This window comes from Scleropages formosus, chromosome 3 (genome assembly GCF_900964775.1).
Source record: "Scleropages formosus chromosome 3, fSclFor1.1, whole genome shotgun sequence".
Taxonomy (NCBI): domain Eukaryota; kingdom Metazoa; phylum Chordata; class Actinopteri; order Osteoglossiformes; family Osteoglossidae; genus Scleropages; species Scleropages formosus.
The window spans coordinates 30,167,521-30,188,988 of record NC_041808.1 but is presented as its reverse complement, the minus strand read 5'-3'; the positions used below and the strand labels follow the sequence as shown (position 1 = coordinate 30,188,988).

Here is a 21,468-nt window from a genome sequence, read left to right as displayed (position 1 = left end):
CATTTAGGGGAAATATTGAACTATGTGCCAAACCTGTTAATGCCTTAATAAAATCATTCTTAATTTTGCAAATGTTCGTGTTTTAGTAGGAGCTAAGAATGACAGGAGAATAATGAGTCTGCCCTGTTTACTCTTATTTTCGTCATAAGTGATTTCTTATAGCAGGATTAACATTTAAGGGACCGTGACCAGTCAGGTTGAGTTTTTAGGGACTTATTTCATTAAGCAGATGTTTTTTAGTAAAACAGTCATTCAGCGGGAATAAAAGTTTGGGTTGCTTGCCGAACTTGTCAGAATCTCCCCCAGTTCTTGAACGGAAGAAATGCGGCTTTTTAAATACCCAGTGCCTTAAGAGCCACTTTTAATTAGACATATTAAACTGCAATCATTGTGGAAATAATACATTCAGTCTCCAGAAAGGCTTGACCAAATGCTGGGTGTTTTTGTTCAATTCTTAGTTCTTGCTGTCTATTTTAGGGTAAGTTGTTCTTGAAAACGAAATATGCGCGCCAACAACATGCTGTAACTTATTTACATTTATTCATTTAGCAGATGCTTTTCTCCAAAGTGACATACATCTCACAGAAAATACAATGTATGCATTACATTAGGAGAAAGAGACATAGCTGCAGATGTGTGATTTGCATTAAATGTTGACAGCTGTTTTTTTGTAGCATTCTTGCCACAATGCACCCATCACCCCGTAAATGCGAGGCCTGCTGTGCGAGTGCTTAATGTGTGCGAGCAAATTTAGAGGAGCCCTGGAGGAAGGAAAAGACTCGGAAAATACACGCTAAAGACTTCAAACAAGCCTCAATACGAAGAAGCCGCTTTCAGGCAGTCGTTGCAGCTGCTACAGATGTCTTGGTTTATTATGTTTCCAGTGTCTGGTGCATGTATATTGTGGTCCATCGCAAAGCATCCTGTGCAAATCATCATGTGCAGCGCTGCTCTCCCGTTATAGCTAATGCTCCCTGGGCTGTGACCTCACATGACCGGTAACACGGATTACAGGTTCTGGCGGCCACACGTCTGCGACACTGCAGTGAACGTGATCCACTCACATGTGGTCAGCGGTTAGGGGAGGTGAGCAGAGGAGCATTTAGGGCTCTGGCTTTGGCAGCTGAAGGTTGAATCCAATCATGGTACTTATCCTGACTGATTTATAACCACTGTGAATCAGTGCAAAAAGTTGTTATTGTAACCCAAGTGTTAAATTATTATTATTATTAGGAAGAAGAAGAAGGAGAAAGAGATGGCATGGCTGCAATCTGTTGTTTTTTCCTCCATCAGTTGGTCCACCAAAGCTGGTGGTCCAGAGTCCCTTCGAGCTTTGGCGAGTTGCAGTTACGTTCGTCCGCCACGTCGCGGCACCACTGAGCAGCTGTAGGCCTTTCCCCGCTCCGACGCGCGAGTGCTGCTGCGTGAGACTGGAGAACGTGCGCGGTGCGCGCTGCTCATACACCACAGCGAAGATGGCGGTGTCCCTGTTCTCCGGCGTGCGGCTGCTCTCGATCGGGGACGCGAACGGGGACATTCAGCGGCACTCGGAGCAGCAGCCCCTGCGGCTCGAGGTGAAGACCACGCAGGACGCGGCCCTGCTGAGCCTCTCCACCGGTGAGCGAGCGAGCGAGCGGACGGACGTGGGGGGGACTTCGGGGAGAGCGCGAGCGCCGCGCTTTGTGTGTCCCCGGCGCCTCGAGACTCGGCTTGTTCCGCGCGAAACGAGTTTTGCCGCGCGACGGCTGCACGGGAAGCGGGTTAATCGCGCGGAAGAGCAGCTCCGGACAGAAAACGCAGCGAAAATGCGGTACACGCTGCGAGCTGCTTCATACTGACGGATGAGGCGCTTTAACTAAGACTCCTGAGAGGAACCAGGACTGCACCACGTTGGTTTTGTGTCTCCTCAATCGAATTAGTCACTAGCTGCCCCCTGGTGTGTGTGTACGTACACATCTCACACACACAGGTGCTCGAGCTCTGCTGTTTGTATATAACGACGTGTCGTGTCTGTCTGTGAGTGAGTGTGAGAGAGCGAGACTGACTGACTGAAAGCAAGCAGTTAGTTAGTTGGGTCCTGAGCAGGACGAGGTAGCGCGTTAACTTTGTCTGTGGCAGCAAGTTTTCTCTCTAACAGTATGTCGTTCGTTTTCCCCATAAAATTACGTGAGTGTCAGTATAAAGTCAAGTTTACACGGTTTTTACTCCGTGGCGCTGGAGCTCAGCCGAGAAATACGGGCTGCGCAGCGAACGGCTGTGTTTTCGGTGTGTGCCTGTGTCCCCCCCACACACACACACCACACACAGGAGAGTCATGTTGGATAGTCACGTGGGTTAGCGTTACTGCGCCGAGTCGCGCGCCCTCCGTGGAGGGTGTGACCGCGGACCTCCAGGGAGCGGGAACAATGGGGCGCTCCGTGCTGAGCGCGCGCTGCTTTTGTTGAGGCCCCTGGCTGCGTTATAGCGCTGCTTGGGGGTCGGGCTGCCTTTACACACTCGCTCACACTTACTGTCACACTCAGCTGTCACTGACACTTAGTCACAGAGTCAGGCGCAGTGGCGGAGCCACTCATGGATCCCAAGGCTCTAGCACCACAAATGTAATTATAATTCATTGGATTTGGGGTCTGATGGGCAGCAGGTGGTGCAGTGATTAGAGCTGCTCTCTTCCTTTTGGAAGGACCCAGGTTGAGTTCCCCCTCCTGCTGTAGTACCCTCGAGCAAAGTGCCTCACTCCAAATCCCTGTTGTGTAAATGAGTAAAACATTGTAAGTTGCTTCTGAGAGAAGAGATGACTCAGTAAATGAATGTAAACATGGCCAGCTTCAGTGGACTTGGGGACTTCTGCTGAATTGGCAGTAGGTAGCATAGCGGTTAAGGCTATGGATTTGTCCCGTTAAGGATGTTGGTTCAAGTCCCGCTCTTCGTTCCCGCTGATGTACCCTTGAGGACGGTACGCACACAGAATTGCTCCAGTACTCGGGACCTAACTGTATAAATGGGTCATGTTGTTGCAGGTCACTTTGGATCATGCATTACATTTATCTGACGCTTTCTCACCAGAGCAGCTTACATTTATTCATTTAGCAGACGCTTTTGTCCAAAGCAACATACAACTCAGTAAAAATGTACAATTTATGCATTACATTGAGAGAAGGAGACATAGCTGCAGACATGAAAGTCTCAAGCAAACCTAGTTTGTTCCCTACCACTTGGTGCACCGAGGTTCATCGTTCAAGTAGGTGCTTAAGACACAGACAAATCCCGATACCCACACCAATTTTTTTTATTAAATATTATAAGATACACAAATGAGCAGTACATACCAGAGTAACGGCTGAATAAAGGTTGTATCTCGGGATGCTTCTGAAGTTACGATGCGTGAACAGTTACACCATAGATGAGCTGGAGAGATCTTGGGCGAAGTGGATCTGGAAAAGGTAGGTTTTCATACCCTTCTTGAAAGTAGACAGAGTTCCTGCAGTTCTGAGAGACAGGGGTAGGTCATTCCACCACAATGAACCGAGAACCTCCGAGCTTTGCCTTTCGTGCGCGGGACCACAAGCGATCCGAAGCAGATGAGCGAAGGGGCCTGGCTGGGGTGTACCGGTTGATCAAGTCCTGTAAATAGCCGGGGGCAGTTCTATTGATGCATTTGTACATAGTAACCAGGGTTTTGAATTTGATACGGGCAGCTATAGGAAGCCAGTGCAGAGAGATGAGTAGAGGAATACATGGAGCGCTTGGCAAATCAACACAACTCGTGCAACAGCATTCTGTAGAAGCTGCAGAGGTTTGATGGCATTAGCAGGAAGGCCACACAGAAGAGAGTTGTAGTAGTCCAGATGGGAAGTCACCATGGCCTGGACAGGTAGTTGGGTGGAGTCAGCAGTGAGGTAGGGACGGATCCTACGAATATTATGCAGGATGTATCTGCAGGACTAGGTTGTGGCTTCAGTATGTTGAGAGAATTGACAGACTCGCATCAATCGTAACTCCCAGACTCTTAGCAAAGGAGCTAGGTGAAATGAATGAGTTGTCCAGTTTGATCGAGAGGTTGTGATAGGAGGATAGGCCAGCTGGGAGGTGAAGAATCTCTGTTTTGGAGAGGTTGAGTTGGAGGTGGTGATCATACATCCATGAAGAGATGTCCGACAGGCAGGCAGCAATGCGAGCGGAGATGTCTGACGCACCAGGTGGAAAGGAGAGGAAAAGCTGGGTATCATCAGCATAGCAGTGGTATTTGAATCCATGGGAGGCTATGACCGGACCGAGGGAGGAGGTGTAGATGGGGAAAAGAAGTGGACCCAATACCGAGCCCTGCAGAACACCAGTTGAGAGGCAGAGGAGAAGAACAAGAGCTCCGCCAGACCACTTGATAGGATCTGTCAGAGAGGTAGGACTCAAACCATCTGAGTGCCGCACCTTTGATCCTAAGCTGGTTAAGAGAGGAGAGTAGAATCCGGTGATTTACAGTGTCAAGTGCTGCAGACAGATCGAGGAGAGGGAGGCAGCTCTAGCAGCTTGGAGAGCGTCGGATACCGCCAGAAGGGTGGTGTCAGTGGAGTGACCAACTTTGAAACCAGACTGATAACCATCAAGGAGATGGTTGCGGGTGAGGAAATCGGACAGTTGATCACAGGCTGCCCGCTCAAGGGTTTTGGACAGGAAGGAGAGGAGAGAGACCGTTCTGCAATTTTCAACCAGGTTGGGGTCCAGGGAGGATTTTTTCTTTTTTTTTTTTTTTTTTTTTTTAACAGAGGTGAAATTAGAGCAGTTTTGAAGGCAGCTGGGAAACAGCCAGAGGAGAGTGAGGAGTTGATGATAGAAGAGATGAAGGAGGAGAGTTGCGGGGAAATGTTCCGAAGGAGTGATGACGGGATTGGATCAAGCGAACAAGTGGTGGCTCTACGCAATATCAGGAGGTCAGCGACTTCAGATTCAGAGAATGGCTTGAAGTTGGAGAGGATAGCTTTGCAGGGAGGTCCAGCGCGAACCGGGCAAGTTGATGGTGAGAATTTATCAGTGATCGCTTTGACTTTGTCTCTGAAAAACAAAGCAAAGTCTTCAGCAGTGAGAGAAGAGGGAGGAGTAGGTGGGGGGACACAGAAGGGATGAGAAGGTAGCAAAGAGACTGGTTTTTGGATGCAGACTGTATTTTGTTGTGGAAGAAGGAGGTTTTAACTGAAGAGACAGCAGACTGAAAAGCAGCTAAGAGTGACTGGTAAGCATCCAGGTCCAATGGAGTTTTGGATTTACGCCATCTTTGCTCTGCAGCCCGCAGTTTGGTCCTGTTAGCACGTAACGTATCAGACAGCCATGGGGTAGCAATGGGGCAGCAATGGGGCGTGCTGGTCTGGAAGACAGAGGACAGAGAGAGTCAAGGGTGGAAGATAGGGCAGAGAGGAGAGTGTTAGTGGCATCATCTGTAGATAGATCTGAGAATTGTGGAGCAGAAGGAAGAGCAGCCAGAGTAGCAGAGGCAAAGCAGGAAGGCGAGAGAGATTTTAAGTTGCAGCGACAGGTGACAACGGGTGCAGGAAGAGACAAAGAGTTAATGGTGAGGGAGGGTTGAAAGGAAATGAAGAAGTGGTCAGAGACATGCAGCGGAGTGACAGAACGGGACAGCCACAGTTGCGGGAAAATACAAGGTCAAGACAGTTACCTGCTTTGTGAGTAGTACCTACCACTCCCTGCACCGAGGTTCATCGTTCAACTTACAATGTTAGTCTGCCTGCAATCGTTTAGCTGTTTATACGGGGTAATGTTACTGGAGCAATTTTAGGGTAAGCACCTTGCTCAGGGGTACTACATCTGGAGGTGGAGATCGAACCTGCGACCTTGGGTGCGAAGGCAGCAGTCTAATCGCTACGCTACCAGCTGCCCCAATAACATCAGCATTAGGATAATAACATCGGGAAAGCAACAAATTAATGATAATAACAAAGACATTAATGCCTCACAGATGCAGCATCTCCAGTGAATGTTTCCTTGCCATCGAAACAGATACGACGTGCTGTATGTGGACGGGGCTCAGTAGTGTGTGTCTCCGTATGTGTCAGTGCACAGTCTGTTTTCCGTGGCCTCCAGGATCCAGTCTGAGACACAGATTTGCTATGTATTAGAGCAGTGACGCTGAGCTGAGATTAAATGAAATCAGGATATGACATTTTTTAAAAATGCCCATGAAAATAGTGCTTGGTGTCCTAATGGAATATAGAGGATGCACACTCATTACATATTAACATGATCTAAGATCATTTTACTTAGTACTTTCCAAATGAATACGTCTGTAGCTCTTTGTCTGCTGTCCTTTGTGCTGGCCAGCATCGCACGCAAACTGTTATGCACTGAGTCATAGTTTCTGGTGGTTCTGACTTGTTGCTCCAACATGAGAGCCGTGTCTTCTTTTGAGTGATGTCCTCACTGAGCCGTTCATGGTATGGTGGCTGATCAGAAACGGTTTGTGTTCAGTGTCCAGAGTAGGACTCTGTGTGAGACTGTACATGGTGTGTCATGGAGTGTATGTGTCAGTCTATGCGTGTGCAGTAGAGACCTTACCCACAGTCTGATATCCCCATGTCTCTCTTTGCAGCTGAGGAGACGTGTGTGTTCAAGTGCTCTGTTACACGGGAAACAGAATGTAGCCGTGTGGCCAAGCAGTCCTTCATCATCACCTTGGGCTGCAACAGCGTCTTGCTTCAGTTCTCCTCCCCCACAGGTAATCTTTGCCTGCCTCACACACCTGTGCATCTCTCTGTAAAAATGCCAGCCCACACTATGTCGAAACACACATTCCAAGTCTAACACTTTCCACCTGTCTGTGAGTCTGCCTGTAAATCATCTGTTTTCACTGTCCGGTGTGTGTTTACCTATGCGTATTTCCGTCCGTCCGTCCTCTGTATGGGGCTGTTTCTGTTTTGACCGCAGTGTGTTGAGACCTGCTTCATCATTAAAACTCCCAGCTTTACCTTATCATGTTTTACCTGAAATGGGCCCTTGTGTTGTACATTTAGACTTTGTCCTCCTCTGTCCATGTCCCAGACTTTTCCTCTTTCTACAACATCCTTAAGAACTGCCGGGGGCACAACTTGGAGCGCTCGGCATTCAGTGAAAGGACGGAGGAGTCTTCTGCTGTTCAGTACTTCCAGGTACTTTGTCACCGCTTCCACGTGCCTTCATACCTAAATGAGCAGGTGCCTCTGGCACACGTAGGACTAGCTTTCACACCTATCACGCAAAACATGTAGTATGTATGCGTGTGAATATATCTTACTATACACATGAAACTAAATGTAAAATTTTTGCCTAGTTTTTTCATTGGTGTGGATTGTAACATTGACAGTATTAAAATGAACGTGTTACAGAGACTCCCTCTGCCCTTCTCCCCTTCCACTAGTTCTATGGCTACCTCTCCCAGCAGCAGAACATGATGCAGGATTATGTCCGGACCGGAACATATCAGCGAGCCATCCTTCAGAACCATACAGACTTCAAAGACAAAGTAACGTCCCTCCTTTCTGCATGGAAGTTTTTGGAGTCTTTGATACATCTTGATCCAACCCATAAAGCAAGCAGTATGTGACCAAGATGTGCTTTTCATTATTTCTGGGAGTAGTGATAACTGATAAATGACAAAAAAACAAAAACATTTTGGCATGGGAAACCAGGTGTTGGATTTCCTCTTTGTAAGCTTTGAGGCATACCGTGCTTTTTCAAAAAAGACCTTAAAATCTGCATCTTTGAAAGGCATCATTTCATTGGTAATAAACTTTAGTTTTTGTCACTGGATGCAATTCCGGTCTCTTTGAAGCCACAATCCAGTATTATTTTATGCATAATAATCACATTAAGCTTTGAAAGTGATTTAATTTCACTAATTGATTACTTGAGCAGGAGGTCAAATTCCATTTCTCATCATCTCTCTCTTTGTGGGTCTCTCTCTTTCCCTGACTTCTCTCCATCCTTTGCAGGTGGTGCTGGATGTGGGATGCGGCTCTGGGATCCTCTCGTTTTTTGCTGCTCAGGCTGGAGCAAGGAAGGTTTACGCCGTGGAGGCCAGCACTATGGCCCAGCATGCCGAGGTTGGCACGGGTGCCCACTTACACGCAGAATCACTTTGCTCCCATTTGATGGTACAGACACAGATGGTGCAGGAATTCACATACATGAAGTAATAAAAAAAAAATGCAAGCAGAAAAACGCACCCAACAATATCCATGCTAAGCATACCCGGCCCCACAGGTTCTGGTGAACAGCAATGGGTTAACAGACCGGGTGGTTGTGATCCCGGGGAAAGTGGAGGAGGTGTCCCTGCCTGAACAAGTGGACATCATCATCTCAGAGCCAATGGGCTACATGCTGTTCAACGAGAGGATGCTTGAGAGCTACTTGCATGCCAAGAAGTTCCTCAAACCCAATGGTAGGGAGGTGTCCATCAGTGTGAATACCGTTTCATCTAAGTTACTAACTGCAACTATAAAGCTCAAAATGAAAGTGTGGAAACTTTGCAGCCATAAGAAATACATGGGGAATGCTACTGAAGTCAATAGGCAATCTGCTTTTTTTTAAAAAAAATTGTACTTTAGAAACCTTGTCTTTCAATGACCATAGCATAGATGTAAGGGAGAAGGTGTATATACTGTATTTGTGGACTGAACTAAATGTAGCCTGTATTACAGATACATGACTCTCAGAAGTAAATGGTTTAATTAAGAGGAGTTAACGTGGCCTATGGCTTCCCTTCTCCAACGTAACCTCTTCTTTCCTCCTTAGGTAACATGTTTCCCACCATTGGCGACGTCCACTTGGCCCCTTTCACAGACGAGCAGCTGTACATGGAGCAGTTCACCAAGGCCAACTTCTGGTGAGTGCTTGGAGATGTACTAGGGGAATACCAGAGAAGAGAAACTAGGAAAAGCTGAAGAGGAAGAAGAGATCAGGTGGACAGATGGGAGCCATATAACTTAATGACATTAGAGGATTTAGAAGTCGTGGGGCTGGAAACAGCAAGGGGTGCTAAGCTGAACCTGAGTGTTCAGTAATACATGGGTGGAATGTAAAGTTGTGGGATTCAGTAACATGTTGAATGTAGCTGAGGGTCCTGTATCTGTCTTGAAAATGGGGAACCAGTCCAGTCTGTCAAGGTCTGCATCATTCAATGGATATTTCGGGGTTGCCAGTGACAAATATATTTTTAGTTGGTGTGATTAATTTATCATCTCTTTAGTACTGAAATGCTGCAGTTTTTTTTAAATGCGTGTTTACAGTTCCAAGACACAAGAAGGAGGCAGTGCTGTTGTGGTGTAAATGCCGGTTGGAAGCCTTGACATCCTGGACTTGTAGCTCATGCAGACTTCCACCTCTGTTCTCTCTCAGGTACCAGCCCTCCTTCCATGGCGTAGACCTCTCAGCTCTGCGGGGCGCTGCTGTGGACGAGTATTTCCGCCAACCCATTGTGGTAAGAAGTGGAGAAGGAACCACAGCAGGATCAAATATTTGCTAGATGTTATACGGAGTGTGTATGGTCAGAGTGGCTTGCAGGTTCTTTTGGCCAACACCAGCCTGCTACAGCCATCCAGCTTTCTCTTTCATTGCATAAAATGAACTCATTTCTTTAAAAAAAATGCTTTGAGTACATGTTGCACTTTCTGCTATAGGATACTTTTGATATTCGAATCCTCATGGCCAAATCGGTGAAGTACACAGTCAATTTCTTAGAAGCCAAAGAAGACGACTTGTACAGGTTAGTCTGTCTCCCCGTGTGACTTCGATGACCTGTGGCCTTTTTTTGTTTGAATTATTACCTATGGGTAGTGTTACTTCATACAGAAAGATTTTGTGTAGCCCTTGAAAAGGGGGATTTCAGATCCCATGCGTTTTACTGCTTAGACTGGAATTTTGGGTTGATGCTTTGTTGACTGTTTGACTCTTTGATCCTGTTTTCTCTCTTAGAATAGAGATTCCATTCAAGTTCCACATGGTGAACTCTGGGCTTGTGCATGGACTGGCGTTTTGGTTTGATGTGGCTTTCATCGGCTCAGTGTAAGTCTGTGTCTCTAGCTTCTGAGTCTTCCAGCATCAGTCCATCCGGTTGGTTGAGAGCATTCCTGTTTCATTAGCAGACTGTAAATTACAGCTACAGCCACAGCCATAGAGTGGTTGGCATTAGCATCTTGATAAGACAGGCTCTTTCCTTCCTTTCCAGCATGACGGTGTGGCTCTCCACGGCTCCCACAGAGCCTCTCACCCACTGGTACCAGGTGCGCTGCCTGCTGCAGTCACCTCTGTTCGCCAAGGCTGGGGACACCATGTCCGGCACCGCCCTGCTTATTGCAAATAAGAGGTAAGGGTTGGCTCTCAAAATCACATTCTGTGGATCACTTGTAGTGTCACCCGTGTTCACTCTCCTTCTCCTGCTCTTTCAGGCAGAGTTATGACATTAGTATTGTTGCCCAAGTTGACCAGACCGGCTCCAAATCCAGCAATCTTCTAGACCTGAAGAACCCCTTCTTCAGGTGAGCTGGCGGTTCCAGTGTGGCTGTGGGTTTGAATTCTGCCTTACGGGCTGGGTTAGTGTTGTGACTGTGCTTGTGTGTCTGTCAGGTACACTGGCTCCACACCTGCTCCTCCTCCTGGCTCACACTACACTTCTCCTTCTGAGAACATGTGGAACACTGGGGGGGCCTACAACATGAGCCAAGGCATGACCGTGTCAGGTACACAGACCCAGCCTAACCTCCCAGTTTACATACACGTACCCAACGCGCAGGGTGTTGCCAAAATTGGGCACACATACAGACCAGAGTGCATTACATTACTCGGTTGCTCAATGACCACATTTATTCCAGTGGCTTTATAGGGTCAAAGTGTTCAGTACTTTCTACTCTATCTCATCTACGGAATCAGTTCTTGTTAGAAGTAATAGTAGAGGGTCACATATAACAAGACTTGATCCGCTACTTTTGTCAAAAGTCCAGTTCTCTGGTCACGCTACCTGCTGCTGTCTTGCACTCGTTTCAGATGCAAACGCGATGTCTTCACACAAGTTCATATTCAGTCCCTAAGCATTTACTTCATTGCGATGTGAAAGATTAATGGGCTTAGAACTCACACCACTGGCACATTCATTTTACCTTTCTTCATTCTTCCCTCTCTTTTGTCCCCTTTCTTCCTGTTGCTCATCCAAACCTTTGTCTTATTGGTGTTTTCAGGGATGCCCACAGCCTATGACCTCAGCGCTGTCATCGGAAGTGGATCTACAAGCCTCTCACAACAGCCTTATCCCACTCGGTAAATACCTGGTTTGCAGGCTAGCAAAAAGGGGAGGTGAACTGCTTTTCAGTTAATTGTGAACATCCCCTCAATTTTTTTTCCTCCTTCTACAAAGTGAACACAGGGATAGTAACCACACCCACTCCAGAATGGGATCCATTATGAGCACAGGAATTGTCCAGGGTAAGTCGTATCTCATATTTTATGGTCAGATTCTTTCAGTTACACCCTGTGCCCAACCTGAATCTCCAGTTGTTTGCTTGGGGGAAAACGGTGACGTGGTGTCTATTGCAAAGCAAACACGGACCATGTTTGTGAACATTGGGACGAGAGTGGTGTTTTCCTCGGAGTCACACTGAATACCTTCTGTTGAGTATGTCATATGTGCCTTAGAGGGCCGTACAATGTATATGTTACAAGTAATGTGATGTCTGAAAAACTCACTCTGAAGGCTCAGTTCAAGTCCCACAAGGGGTTCTACTGTAGCACCCATAAGCAAGCTTCTTAATATCAATTGTCCCACTAAAACGCTTAAGCTGTTTGGAAGGAGTGGAATCATAAATTGCTTTAGATGAAATCATAGCGCAAGGAATGAAATAACAATAATGACAACGTGTGTATAAATTGGTAAATAATTGAAGGTAGCTTAACATTGTAAGTTGCTTTGGAAAATACCGCTGGCTAAATGAATAAATGTAATGTAAATGTAACCTCAGCAACACAGAACATGAGTCTTATATTTTTTTGCCTATCGTCCACAGGAGGTTCTGCGGGACAGCCAGCACCCAGCAGCAGTACTTACTATCCTATAAACAGCCAGTTCACTATGGGCGGCCCAGCCATTTCCATGGCATCTCCGATGGCGATTCCCAGCAACACTGTGCACTATGGGAGCTAAATCCGTCAACCTTGGGCATTCAACCCAATGCTCAACTGACCGCCACCGAAAGAAAACCAAAATCAGAACTGCCGTTGGATCGTCTCATCTCTTTCCTTACAATCAGGGCACTCTCATCTCACACCTCCGTCCCTGCTTTCCAAGTCTCCTGTCTGGACTGATTCCCTCCACCTCCTGTTTTTAATAGCTGTAGTCTGTAGTTTGGCCCACAAAGTGGTGACAGTTTCCCATCAAGGGGCTGAAAAGCCAAAGAAACCAGCATGGACAGCCTTGCATATACAAGGCTATTCAGACAGAACTGTTCTATTACACTGTTTTCAAATGACTTTCCATTCACGCACCTTGAAGCTTATTCAGCTACCGGACACTGAACTTCGTTTCTCTTTGTGGCAAATCAGGCACCCATATCTCAATTTACTCCATCCTTTCAATCATGTCACCACTGATGGTGTTTGTGTTTGCGTAAGCATTTTAAACTACCATCCCTAGGCATTGCTGAACTGAGCAAATCCACTTGTCCTGTTCCTCCAGGGATTATGGTTCAGAGACAAAGGAAGAGGAGACAGCTGTACAGTACCTCAGTCTATTAACCTTTAAGTCCGATCAAGTTTCATATCACTTAGTTTCTCTGCCTGGCTGTAGAACCCAGACCGCTGATTTTTTTGTCCTGTCATCTGAGTGTTCATTGTCTCCATCACCTCCAAGCACATGGGTGCCACCTCACCTGGTTCTCTTGAGAAGGACTGTTCTGACTCTACGTTCCCAGCTTCTTGTGCCACATCCACACATCTCTGTCGAATGCTGTGCCAGCACAACCAAGACAGTGATCTGGGCCAATCCGCATCATATCTTCATGGTCTATTTGTTTGCAGCAGTAGGACCCAGCTGGACTGCAGTTGACATGACCCAAAAAAGCTAAGAAGGGTAGGCTGCCAGTTGGTCAATAGGAACTGCAGGCATTGCAATGGAACTTGGCTCACATGATTGGTTTGGACCGCCAGTTAGTTTACATCCCTTGTCCACCTAACCTGAACCCTTTTACATGTTTGGAGACTGTGAAACTGGTGGGTTTACCTTGGTGGCTGGAGGTGCGGTAGAGGTTCCTACACCTTTTCCCATCCCGTTAAATGACCTCCGTCCTGTCCCCATCCCCCTTTTGGGTAGTATTACTGCCCAAGACATGGACTAAGACTTGAAATTATTGTGTGTGTTACTTCCAGTCTCATTTTGCATTTAATTTCAATTGGTCTAGCAAAGAGAAATTGTCTGTAGCTGGTAGAGAACATTTTCCTTTCAAAAAATTAGGCAATTAAATGTTGGAGATTGCTCTGGAACTTCACATTTTTTTTCCTGCCTTTCCTTTCCTTTTCCAGCTGGTAAGTACCTTTAGCCACCTTGTGTTGCATTCTACGCCATAAGGAGTATCGGATGTAGACATTACTCCGACATTGTCAAAAAGCACAAGTCGTGGGCCATTAGGGTTGTGCAAAACGTTACTATTGGAACTCATGGTGTTAATGTTAATGGAGCACATTTTATGTAAAGCTGCTTCCTGCCCCCAAGTTTGGAATAATCCCTAAAGCTGGAGTTACATAATGCAGAGTTGAGCTTTGGTTGCAAGCAACTATGATGTCACTTCATGCAACATGAAGCTGTTACAAAGATCAGTTGAATCACACTGAAATCATGTCCAGAATTATTTTGTATGTGCTCTCATTGTCTTCAAACAGTTGTTGTGACTAGCCAGCTAGTGAAGTTTTAATGTGAAATAAAAATTTGAGTTATAAATTCATGGACCACGTGGGGGTATGGCATGTTACATCAGCAGTTTACTAACCGAGCTGGCTGCTCGCTACTCTGCGAATCATTTTGATATCCAAATGTTTATTCTGACATTGTATTTTCATCTGAATTTAAAATTATGTAGCTAAAATTGAGTTTTCATGCAGCTCCTGTTAAAACTGACAGTTATAAGTTTCTGTTCCTGCCAAAGAGCTCTTCATTTGGGGAAATGCTTTGACATTCCAGACATAGACAAATGTGATGAGAGTAAGCAGATTGTGCAGCTAGTTATCTAAAATTTGGCAAAGTTGAGTTGGTAGTAAACAGGAGTTGAAATGTGGGACTACTCAGTTGCAAAGCTCAAAGTTTCTACCCCCATCTGCAGGCTCTAGCCCCACAATTTATTTTGTCCCCCCAGCCCTAAGATTAAACCCCTTTGTTATTAGACTTGCTGGGTTTAATACAGTATGTATGTTGCCCATTGTTTTATCTTATTGGCCAAATCAGCGGTCAGCAATTTGATCAAATGCATAGTTGTGCTCTAGTTAGCCATGGACAATAGCACAACAAAATTCTTTTCTCACTTTTATTCTCAGTGAAATTAAAATGAGGGTTTAATAAATACAGTTAAAACAAGTTTCAACCAGAGCACAGTGTGTTCCACATGCTTACTCTCTTCGTGGACTCGACTTTAAGCAGTGGTTTGGACGTGCCTGAAAAAGGCTTTGTCCTTACTGCCTTTGCACCCCCCTTGGGAAAATGTCCCATTATCACAAACCAGTGTTTTCCACAAAATGTCCAACCTGCAGCCCTGTGCTGGTCAACTCCGTTTGCCAGCAGCTGCATGGATGCTGCACTGGAAATTGAATGTCCTCATGACCCCAACTCCTGGGCCAACCCCCCCCCCTTTTTTTTTTTTTTTTTTTTATATTAAAAAAAAAAAAAAAAAAAAAAAAAAAAAAAAACCCACCACACAACCCTACACTGGTTCATTTCTCAAACCCAGTGTGAATTTACACCTCAGTGAACAGACTGATTCCACAAATAATGGTAGATATGCAGCCAGTTCAGCGAAGTCTGTGAAACCACAGGGCTAAATTCATGTTCAGGGGGAATGTTTGCATGTAAATGCTACTACCTAGGAGTGCTCGTGCTGAAGAAAGGACAACCCCAGCAGTCTAAATTCAATCCAAGCTAATTTTCTCTTACTTGGTGTTTGTGAAGACACCTTTATGAAAAGCTAATGGAAATGAATACCATTAGCATATCCTAGGCCCTAGAAATCTCTCAATTTGTCCAAAAATTGCTATCTGTTCTAAAACATTTTTCTTCATTATATACAGATTACAAATATAATCTTGTCAGATTTAGGTATGGAATTATTCATGAAAAAAAAAAAATCTATACATGAAAAGGCTCACACCGACTCCCCCCTTTACAGCCCTAATTTGACCCCCTTTGGTCAGTGTTCCTTTGCTATGTCCGAGGCGGCTGCTGTGTGGTTTGGGGAAGTAGCTGGCGTGGGATTAAGTGTTATTGTGGGTGTCACAGTCTGGAAGAAATAAAGCTAAAAAAAAAAAAAAAAAGAAAGAAGGTACTGATTAGGCAAAAACATCACAGTGCCAAAGTTTATGGTCATTCTAAATATCATTGGGTGTCCTTATCTGACATAGGAAGTCATACATCCCACTGAACTATCTTCCAAAGCTATATATATCTTAATCTTTGGAATTAAAAAAAAATACCTCACCTGGAGGTTTAAACAAATCCTCACCTTGCAGCCAATGGCAAGCAGAGCATGAAGCACGATGATGGTTGCCACAGTAGCAAAGCATCAACTTGGTGTCATCCCGCACCACCGGCCAGAAGTGAGAATGAGCAGCGAACCCGAGATGAGCAGGGCAATGATAATGAGCAACCAGCGCAGCCAGTCCCAGGAAAAATCCACAAGATCTGAGGGGGCCAACAAGAGAGGGTAAGCTCACAGAAGCGGGAATGCTCCCGATTGTGGATGACCGTGCCCCCCCAGAGGATGCCAACACTCACCGAGGTGGGGACATAGACGAACAACGAGTAGCCGTAGACGCACACCGTCTCCAAAAAGGAGTACCCGCTGATCTGGCGTTCAGTACTCTGCCGCCACGTCAGGAAGCCCCACACACCGAGTGGCACCAGCCACGCATACGCAAACACTGCCACAGCTGCAATGGTTACTGTGGCATATAGACAGACAACACTGTTGTTAGGGTGTAAAACCTGCCCAAGCTGACCATGTCTGGAACAAATATTGGAAGGCAATGTTGATCCCTTAGGAGTGCATAGCGTTAGCAGTAGCTCTAGAGGCTAGGGGGGTAAGAGTCTTTCATTACCCCGATGAAACTGAGGTCTGTAGTGGTACTGAGGCTGGCCCATCTGGCTCAGGAAGGTGGAGAGGTTCCCGCTGATGGCCATTGAAAAGACCAGCGTGGCACAGATCCAGAAGGGACCTGGGAATTGGGGCAGACAGGAAAACAGCATTCCATAAGGGGATGTTAGAAATGTGGTGTAATGGTCAGGGGATATTTGCCACATGACAAATTCCTGTTTACGCTGTCATGGATCAGAATACTACTACTAGATATTGGAGGGGGGAAATCTTTAAGGCATATTCTCAGTAAAAAAAAAAAAAAAAAAAAAAAAAAGAATTCATTGCGGTCTTCACCATAGAGATCAGGGTTGCCCCGGATGTGACTCTTGATGAAGCTTTTCCCTGGCAAGAGGCATCACTGACCCTCTGATTCTGTCCAGGACCTGCACCCGCATGACATCCAAACATGACTAGGAAGTATCGACATCAGTCACGAAAGGACTTTGAAATGAAGGGATACAGTTGAGTACCTGCATCGTATCCACATTGAAAAATGACTGGTAGTACTCAAATGTCCAGAAGGCGCCAGTTTTCTTGTCTCCCCGAAGGAGCTGCAAGTTGCGCAAAAAGGGTTTACCTCTTAAGCTGACACTTAATTCCCTGTATACTTGTCCCAAATGTCATCTCACTTCTTAAAAGAATAATAGTAATGGAGATTCATCTTTCGCTAATCATAAGCAGAAAGGATGTCTTAGACATTTAGCAGCTGCCACTCTGTAGGAATACATCAAAGGAAAGGTAGTCTCCTGAATGAGTTACAGCTCTGCAGTACAGCAATAAAACTACATTCTCAGAGACCTCCGAATTCTCCTCTTGGCCTCCCTCGTCCTCCGACAAATCCAGTTTGACGTCTCCGTGCGCTTGGGTCGAACTCACGCTCAACGCGCTGACAGTGGAGGCGTTGGGATCGGCGGACAGCAAATCTGCGGCCGCCTCGAACTCTGTGGGAGACGAGGAAGATGCAAATATAACCTCGGGGGCATATTTAGAGGAAAGGCAGAGAACTAACGGGATCTGGGTCTGCGTGTAAAATACGGACGAGCTACAACACGATCCAATTTATAGGATGCATAATCTACAGTCTATAATTCACACCATCTTTCACAGAGCTATTGGCTAATGGTTATCAGTACTAGGTCACACACCCTGGAATCGGAGGTCATCGGGAGTTGCCATGGCCGGTAAGAGTGCTCTTCCTCGGCTATACCTGGAACATATGAAAAGATGAGAAACAAGTGTGAAACGTCTAAAGTAAAAGGTACTATAAAAGTAATAAGGTACAACACACAGAGAGCACAGACTTCTGGTGAAGCTGCTTAAAAGACTACAGGCACCATCAGGCCTTTTAACTGATTCAATTACTAAACACCCGTAATTCCAGTGGGCATCGTAACACCGTAGCCATAATAAAATACAATTATGATGTTACATTAATTTACAGTCTCGAGCTCTAAATGAGTCACACAATCGGAGTAATGATCTGCTTTGCGACAAACAAAGCAGTGCATTCCACACTAATCTGCTGGTTCATAAGAGAGGCAGGGAAAATACTACACACCCAAGACACGTGCTAAGTAGCTCCAGCCACTCGTTTATTTAAAGTTAAAAATCGCCTCGTGTTTTCCTGCGCGAGCACTGACTCACCCCCCAGCGCGCGACAAACGCGGATCTGGATCTAGTAGCTACAGACACCCCTCGTCGTTGCTTTTCGCGGCCTGTGAATTCATTTAAATGCTCCCGATATTTATCGTTCTTGCCACTTCGATCAGCCCAACTCCACACAGGTGTATGTCAACGATGTCACCGCGGCCGGAGAGAGACAACATTTCCATCGCTCTCCACGTCACCCGTAACTGCGCTAGCAGCTCAAGTAAAGCCTCCGCAGGTCATGTGACCAGAACCGGAAGGGGAGCGATGTCGTCGTGTCCCAACGTGCGCGTGCTGTTTCTCCCTCTCGTTGTTTGTGAATGTCCTGAAAGTGTAGCCGCCTTTGACCACTTGGAGTAAACACAATTTACACCGGACAAAACGCAAGAATATAGAGTAGAGAAATGTTGTGTGTACACTATCAGTATTATTCCATTTATTTTTTTTCCGCTTATTCTTCAACAGTTTTTCCCCACTAAGCAGTTTTTGTCGGTTTCATTTTTAGTAAGCTGAAGAAGTGCATAATACGCAGTTTTATTTGCAAATACGCCTTAAATCACGGTTTGGAGACCGTTGGATCAGTGGCATTACACGCGAGAAATGTTTCCCTGCCGAAACGATAACACAAGCCCACACGTTGAGAGCAATGGCGCCATTTTGGTTCTTATGTTTCATGTCTTTACCCTGTTTTAATAAGTGACTTGAATGGGCCATTGGGAGCCAAAATGGTACCCTTCTCCTTCCGGATGTAGTCTGCGTGAACGTCCGCTTCGTCAGAGCGGTGTTCGCGGTGAACATGGCCGCTTTCCGTGTGCTTAGGAGGTTGTGTTCCAGCGCAGCGCGCAGTAAGGGCACGAGGTGGGAGCGGCTCAGGAACAGCCGCCTCGGTGAGTCACGTCGTAATTGATCTAGTTTGTTCTTCCACACGCTAAAGTTAGCTTTTAAAAGCATGCGACGTTGACGTGATTGAGCGTGCATCATGATGGATCATCATCATGATGATCATGATTTCGTTACTAGCTCACACTTTCCTCCACCCATTGCCAAGTACTTATAATTATATTTACATTAATTACATTTATTTATTTAGCAGATGCTTTTCTCCAAAGCAACTTACAATGAACTCTATGTAGTGTTACTAGCCCACACACCTTCACCGTGGTGACTTACACCCCTAGTCTAGGTACACTACTTACACTGGGTCACTCATCCATCCATCCATTCATAAGTGGAACGCACTCTCCCTGTCATTCACACACTATGGGGGAACCTGAACAGCATGTCTTTGGAGTGTGGGAGGAAACCAGAGCATCCGGAGGGAAAAAACAAAGTGGACGCTGGGAGACCGTGCAAACTTCACACAGACTCAGCGGGGATCGAACCCACGTCCTCCTCGCACCACCCAGGTGCTGTGAGAATATATTTACCCGCTGTAATATTTGAGAATGTAATTTACCCATTTACACAGTTGGGTAATTTTTACTAGAGCAAGAATTAGTACCTTGCTCAAGCATACTACAGCCGGAGGTGGGAATCGAACCTGCAACCTTTGGGGGAGGTTAACAAAAGTAGCAATGTTATCGTGACTTTTTTTTTTTTTTTTTTTGGTCCCTCTGCGATTACAAAAGTTAACTTTCCACACAAATCAGAGTATTGGTGTATCTGTTGATTACAGCGATAGCTATCATGTTTCGTATTAAGCGTAATCATGAAAATAATAATTTGCTACTCAGCTGAGGCGCTCTATTCAAAGCAGTTCATTGTTTTATACAGCAGGGTCTTGTTTTGCTGGAAGGTGGCAGTAAGAACTACCGCCTTGTTATGACCGCCCGTCTTTAGCGGAAATGTAAGGAATGTTTCCCAGGAGAAAAGCCGGACAGGTAGCTGTGGATCCGCTCATGCTCCCTGGTCACTGTTTGCTCTTCGTTGTCACTGTACTCACTGTTTGCCTGCTCTTTTTTCCCCACTCGGTCCTTTGGTGGCTCTCTTTCAGGGCTATGGTGCGCTAGCTTGCTCGGCGATTACAGGGAGGCTTGTCGCGAAGTGGTTGTCGGGGCCTGGGAACGACCGCTGAAGGCCTCCGCCTACATCGGCCTGCTTGCCGGAGCATGGGTCTCATACCGCACCAACCCAGATGACGGCTCCTTCGAGAGCGGCCTGCTTGAGATGGCCAATAAGCTGGGCCTGCTGTCGCCGTGGATACGAAGCGGCCCTTCCGACAGTCACGTGCAGGGCCTTTTGCAGCTGCGAAACCAGGGCCGGCTGAGGTACGCCAGTCTCGGCGTGGCCTCTGTGATGTACCGTGCCGACTACGACCCAGCAACCGGCCTGTACGAGGCGCGCTGCTCCTTCCTCTCTGCACCCTGGGCAGAGCTGCCGGGCCGTGTACTGGATGTGGGCTTCGCAGGGCGCTGGTGGCTCCTGGATGCGCGGATGAGGGACTATGATGTGAACGAGGAGGAATTCCAGCACCTGCCCCCGGCGCTGTTGGCGACAGCGCCTCCCGCTGCCCGTGAGACTGAAACGAACGAGCAGCTGCACCAGGAGTCGTGGAAGGCGCTGGAAATGAAAGCGGAAGACATAGAGCAGGCAGAGCATGAGGAGAGGAGAGAAGGAGGCAGGATACAGTCATGATGGACACTCGGAAACGTGCACTTGAACTTGATCCCAGCACAGATGTTGCTCGGCGAGTGAAAGTGTAGCACTCTTTGCATTTCAGTGGCTTTGGTGTTAGATGTTCTTTGAAGGTGATCTGTTCCAAGTGCCAGTTCTCTGACGCGTGGTGATCGACAGATGATTTAGTCTTTCTTTTTTTGGTCCGATAATATGCGTAGGTCCCTGCTGCGGCGTGGAAGACAGTGCAGAGATGCCCGTTCTAACCTCGTGAAGCTGTCGGCTTCACAGCAGGCATCCACAAAGTCTCTGCTCTATAAAAAGTGTTACGAGTCTCCCAGAGTGAGTTTTGCATTAAGCAAAGTGTATTGCATGTGCAGGTCAGTTGCGCAGTCTCGGAATTGTCTTTGTAACTAATTAAATGTTTTCAAACAATCCAGTCTTCTCTTTTCTTTATGAATCTACAATTATGTCATGATGGAGACTAAGAAAAATCTAATAGTTGGGTTCAGATGATCCTTCAGGGGTTTTTTGATCTGCACAAATACCAGTGTTCATTCGCACCCGGAGCTCTGCAAAACCAGTGAGACATTAACTTTTTCAATGCGATGCTACCCAGTAATATCCTGGAGAATGTGATCCTTCAGGATGAGCCCAGTGCCTTGGTGAGAAGCTCAAAGGGTGCCTCCCTTGGCGAGTACGGTGTTGCTTTGGTCTGCCCTTTGAGGCAAAATCAAATCCATTATGAAGCACTGAGGGAAACCTAAACTGTCCTTAATGGGGTCAGAGTTGAACTAGTGATGTAATGGGTGCACTTTACAATCAGGTTGTCAAGAATATCATATGT

At 46.4% G+C, this 21,468-nt stretch overlaps 1 protein-coding gene and 2 pseudogenes across 1 annotated transcript; 2 read left to right on the top strand and 1 right to left on the bottom strand.

Moving 5' to 3' along the window:
- Positions 1-1,395: 1,395 nt before the first annotated feature.
- LOC114910241 (histone-arginine methyltransferase CARM1-like) lies at positions 1,396-12,273 on the top strand (annotated as a pseudogene).
- A 2,619-nt stretch (positions 12,274-14,892) lies between these two features.
- On the bottom strand, positions 14,893-18,250 carry LOC114910247 (protein YIPF1-like; annotated as a pseudogene).
- Positions 18,251-18,782: 532 nt separating this feature from the next.
- On the top strand, positions 18,783-21,015 carry LOC114910256 (mitochondrial import inner membrane translocase subunit Tim29-like). The gene is made up of 2 exons (XM_029250626.1): positions 18,783-18,895; positions 20,002-21,015. Exons 1-2 carry the CDS (start codon positions 18,805-18,807, stop codon positions 20,640-20,642), a joined length of 732 nt encoding a protein of 243 aa, XP_029106459.1. The 5' UTR covers positions 18,783-18,804; the 3' UTR covers positions 20,643-21,015.
- Positions 21,016-21,468: the final 453 nt, after the last annotated feature.

Excerpts from the sequence above, each read along its gene's own strand:
- LOC114910256 (XM_029250626.1), top strand. The coding sequence starts at position 18,805 with ATGGCCGCTTTCCGTGTGCTTAGGAGGTTGTGTTCCAGCGCAGCGCGC. Across the intron at positions 18,896-20,001 it reads GCTCAGGAACAGCCGCCTCG|GGCTATGGTGCGCTAGCTTG; the intron begins GTGAGTCACGTC and ends GCTCTCTTTCAG.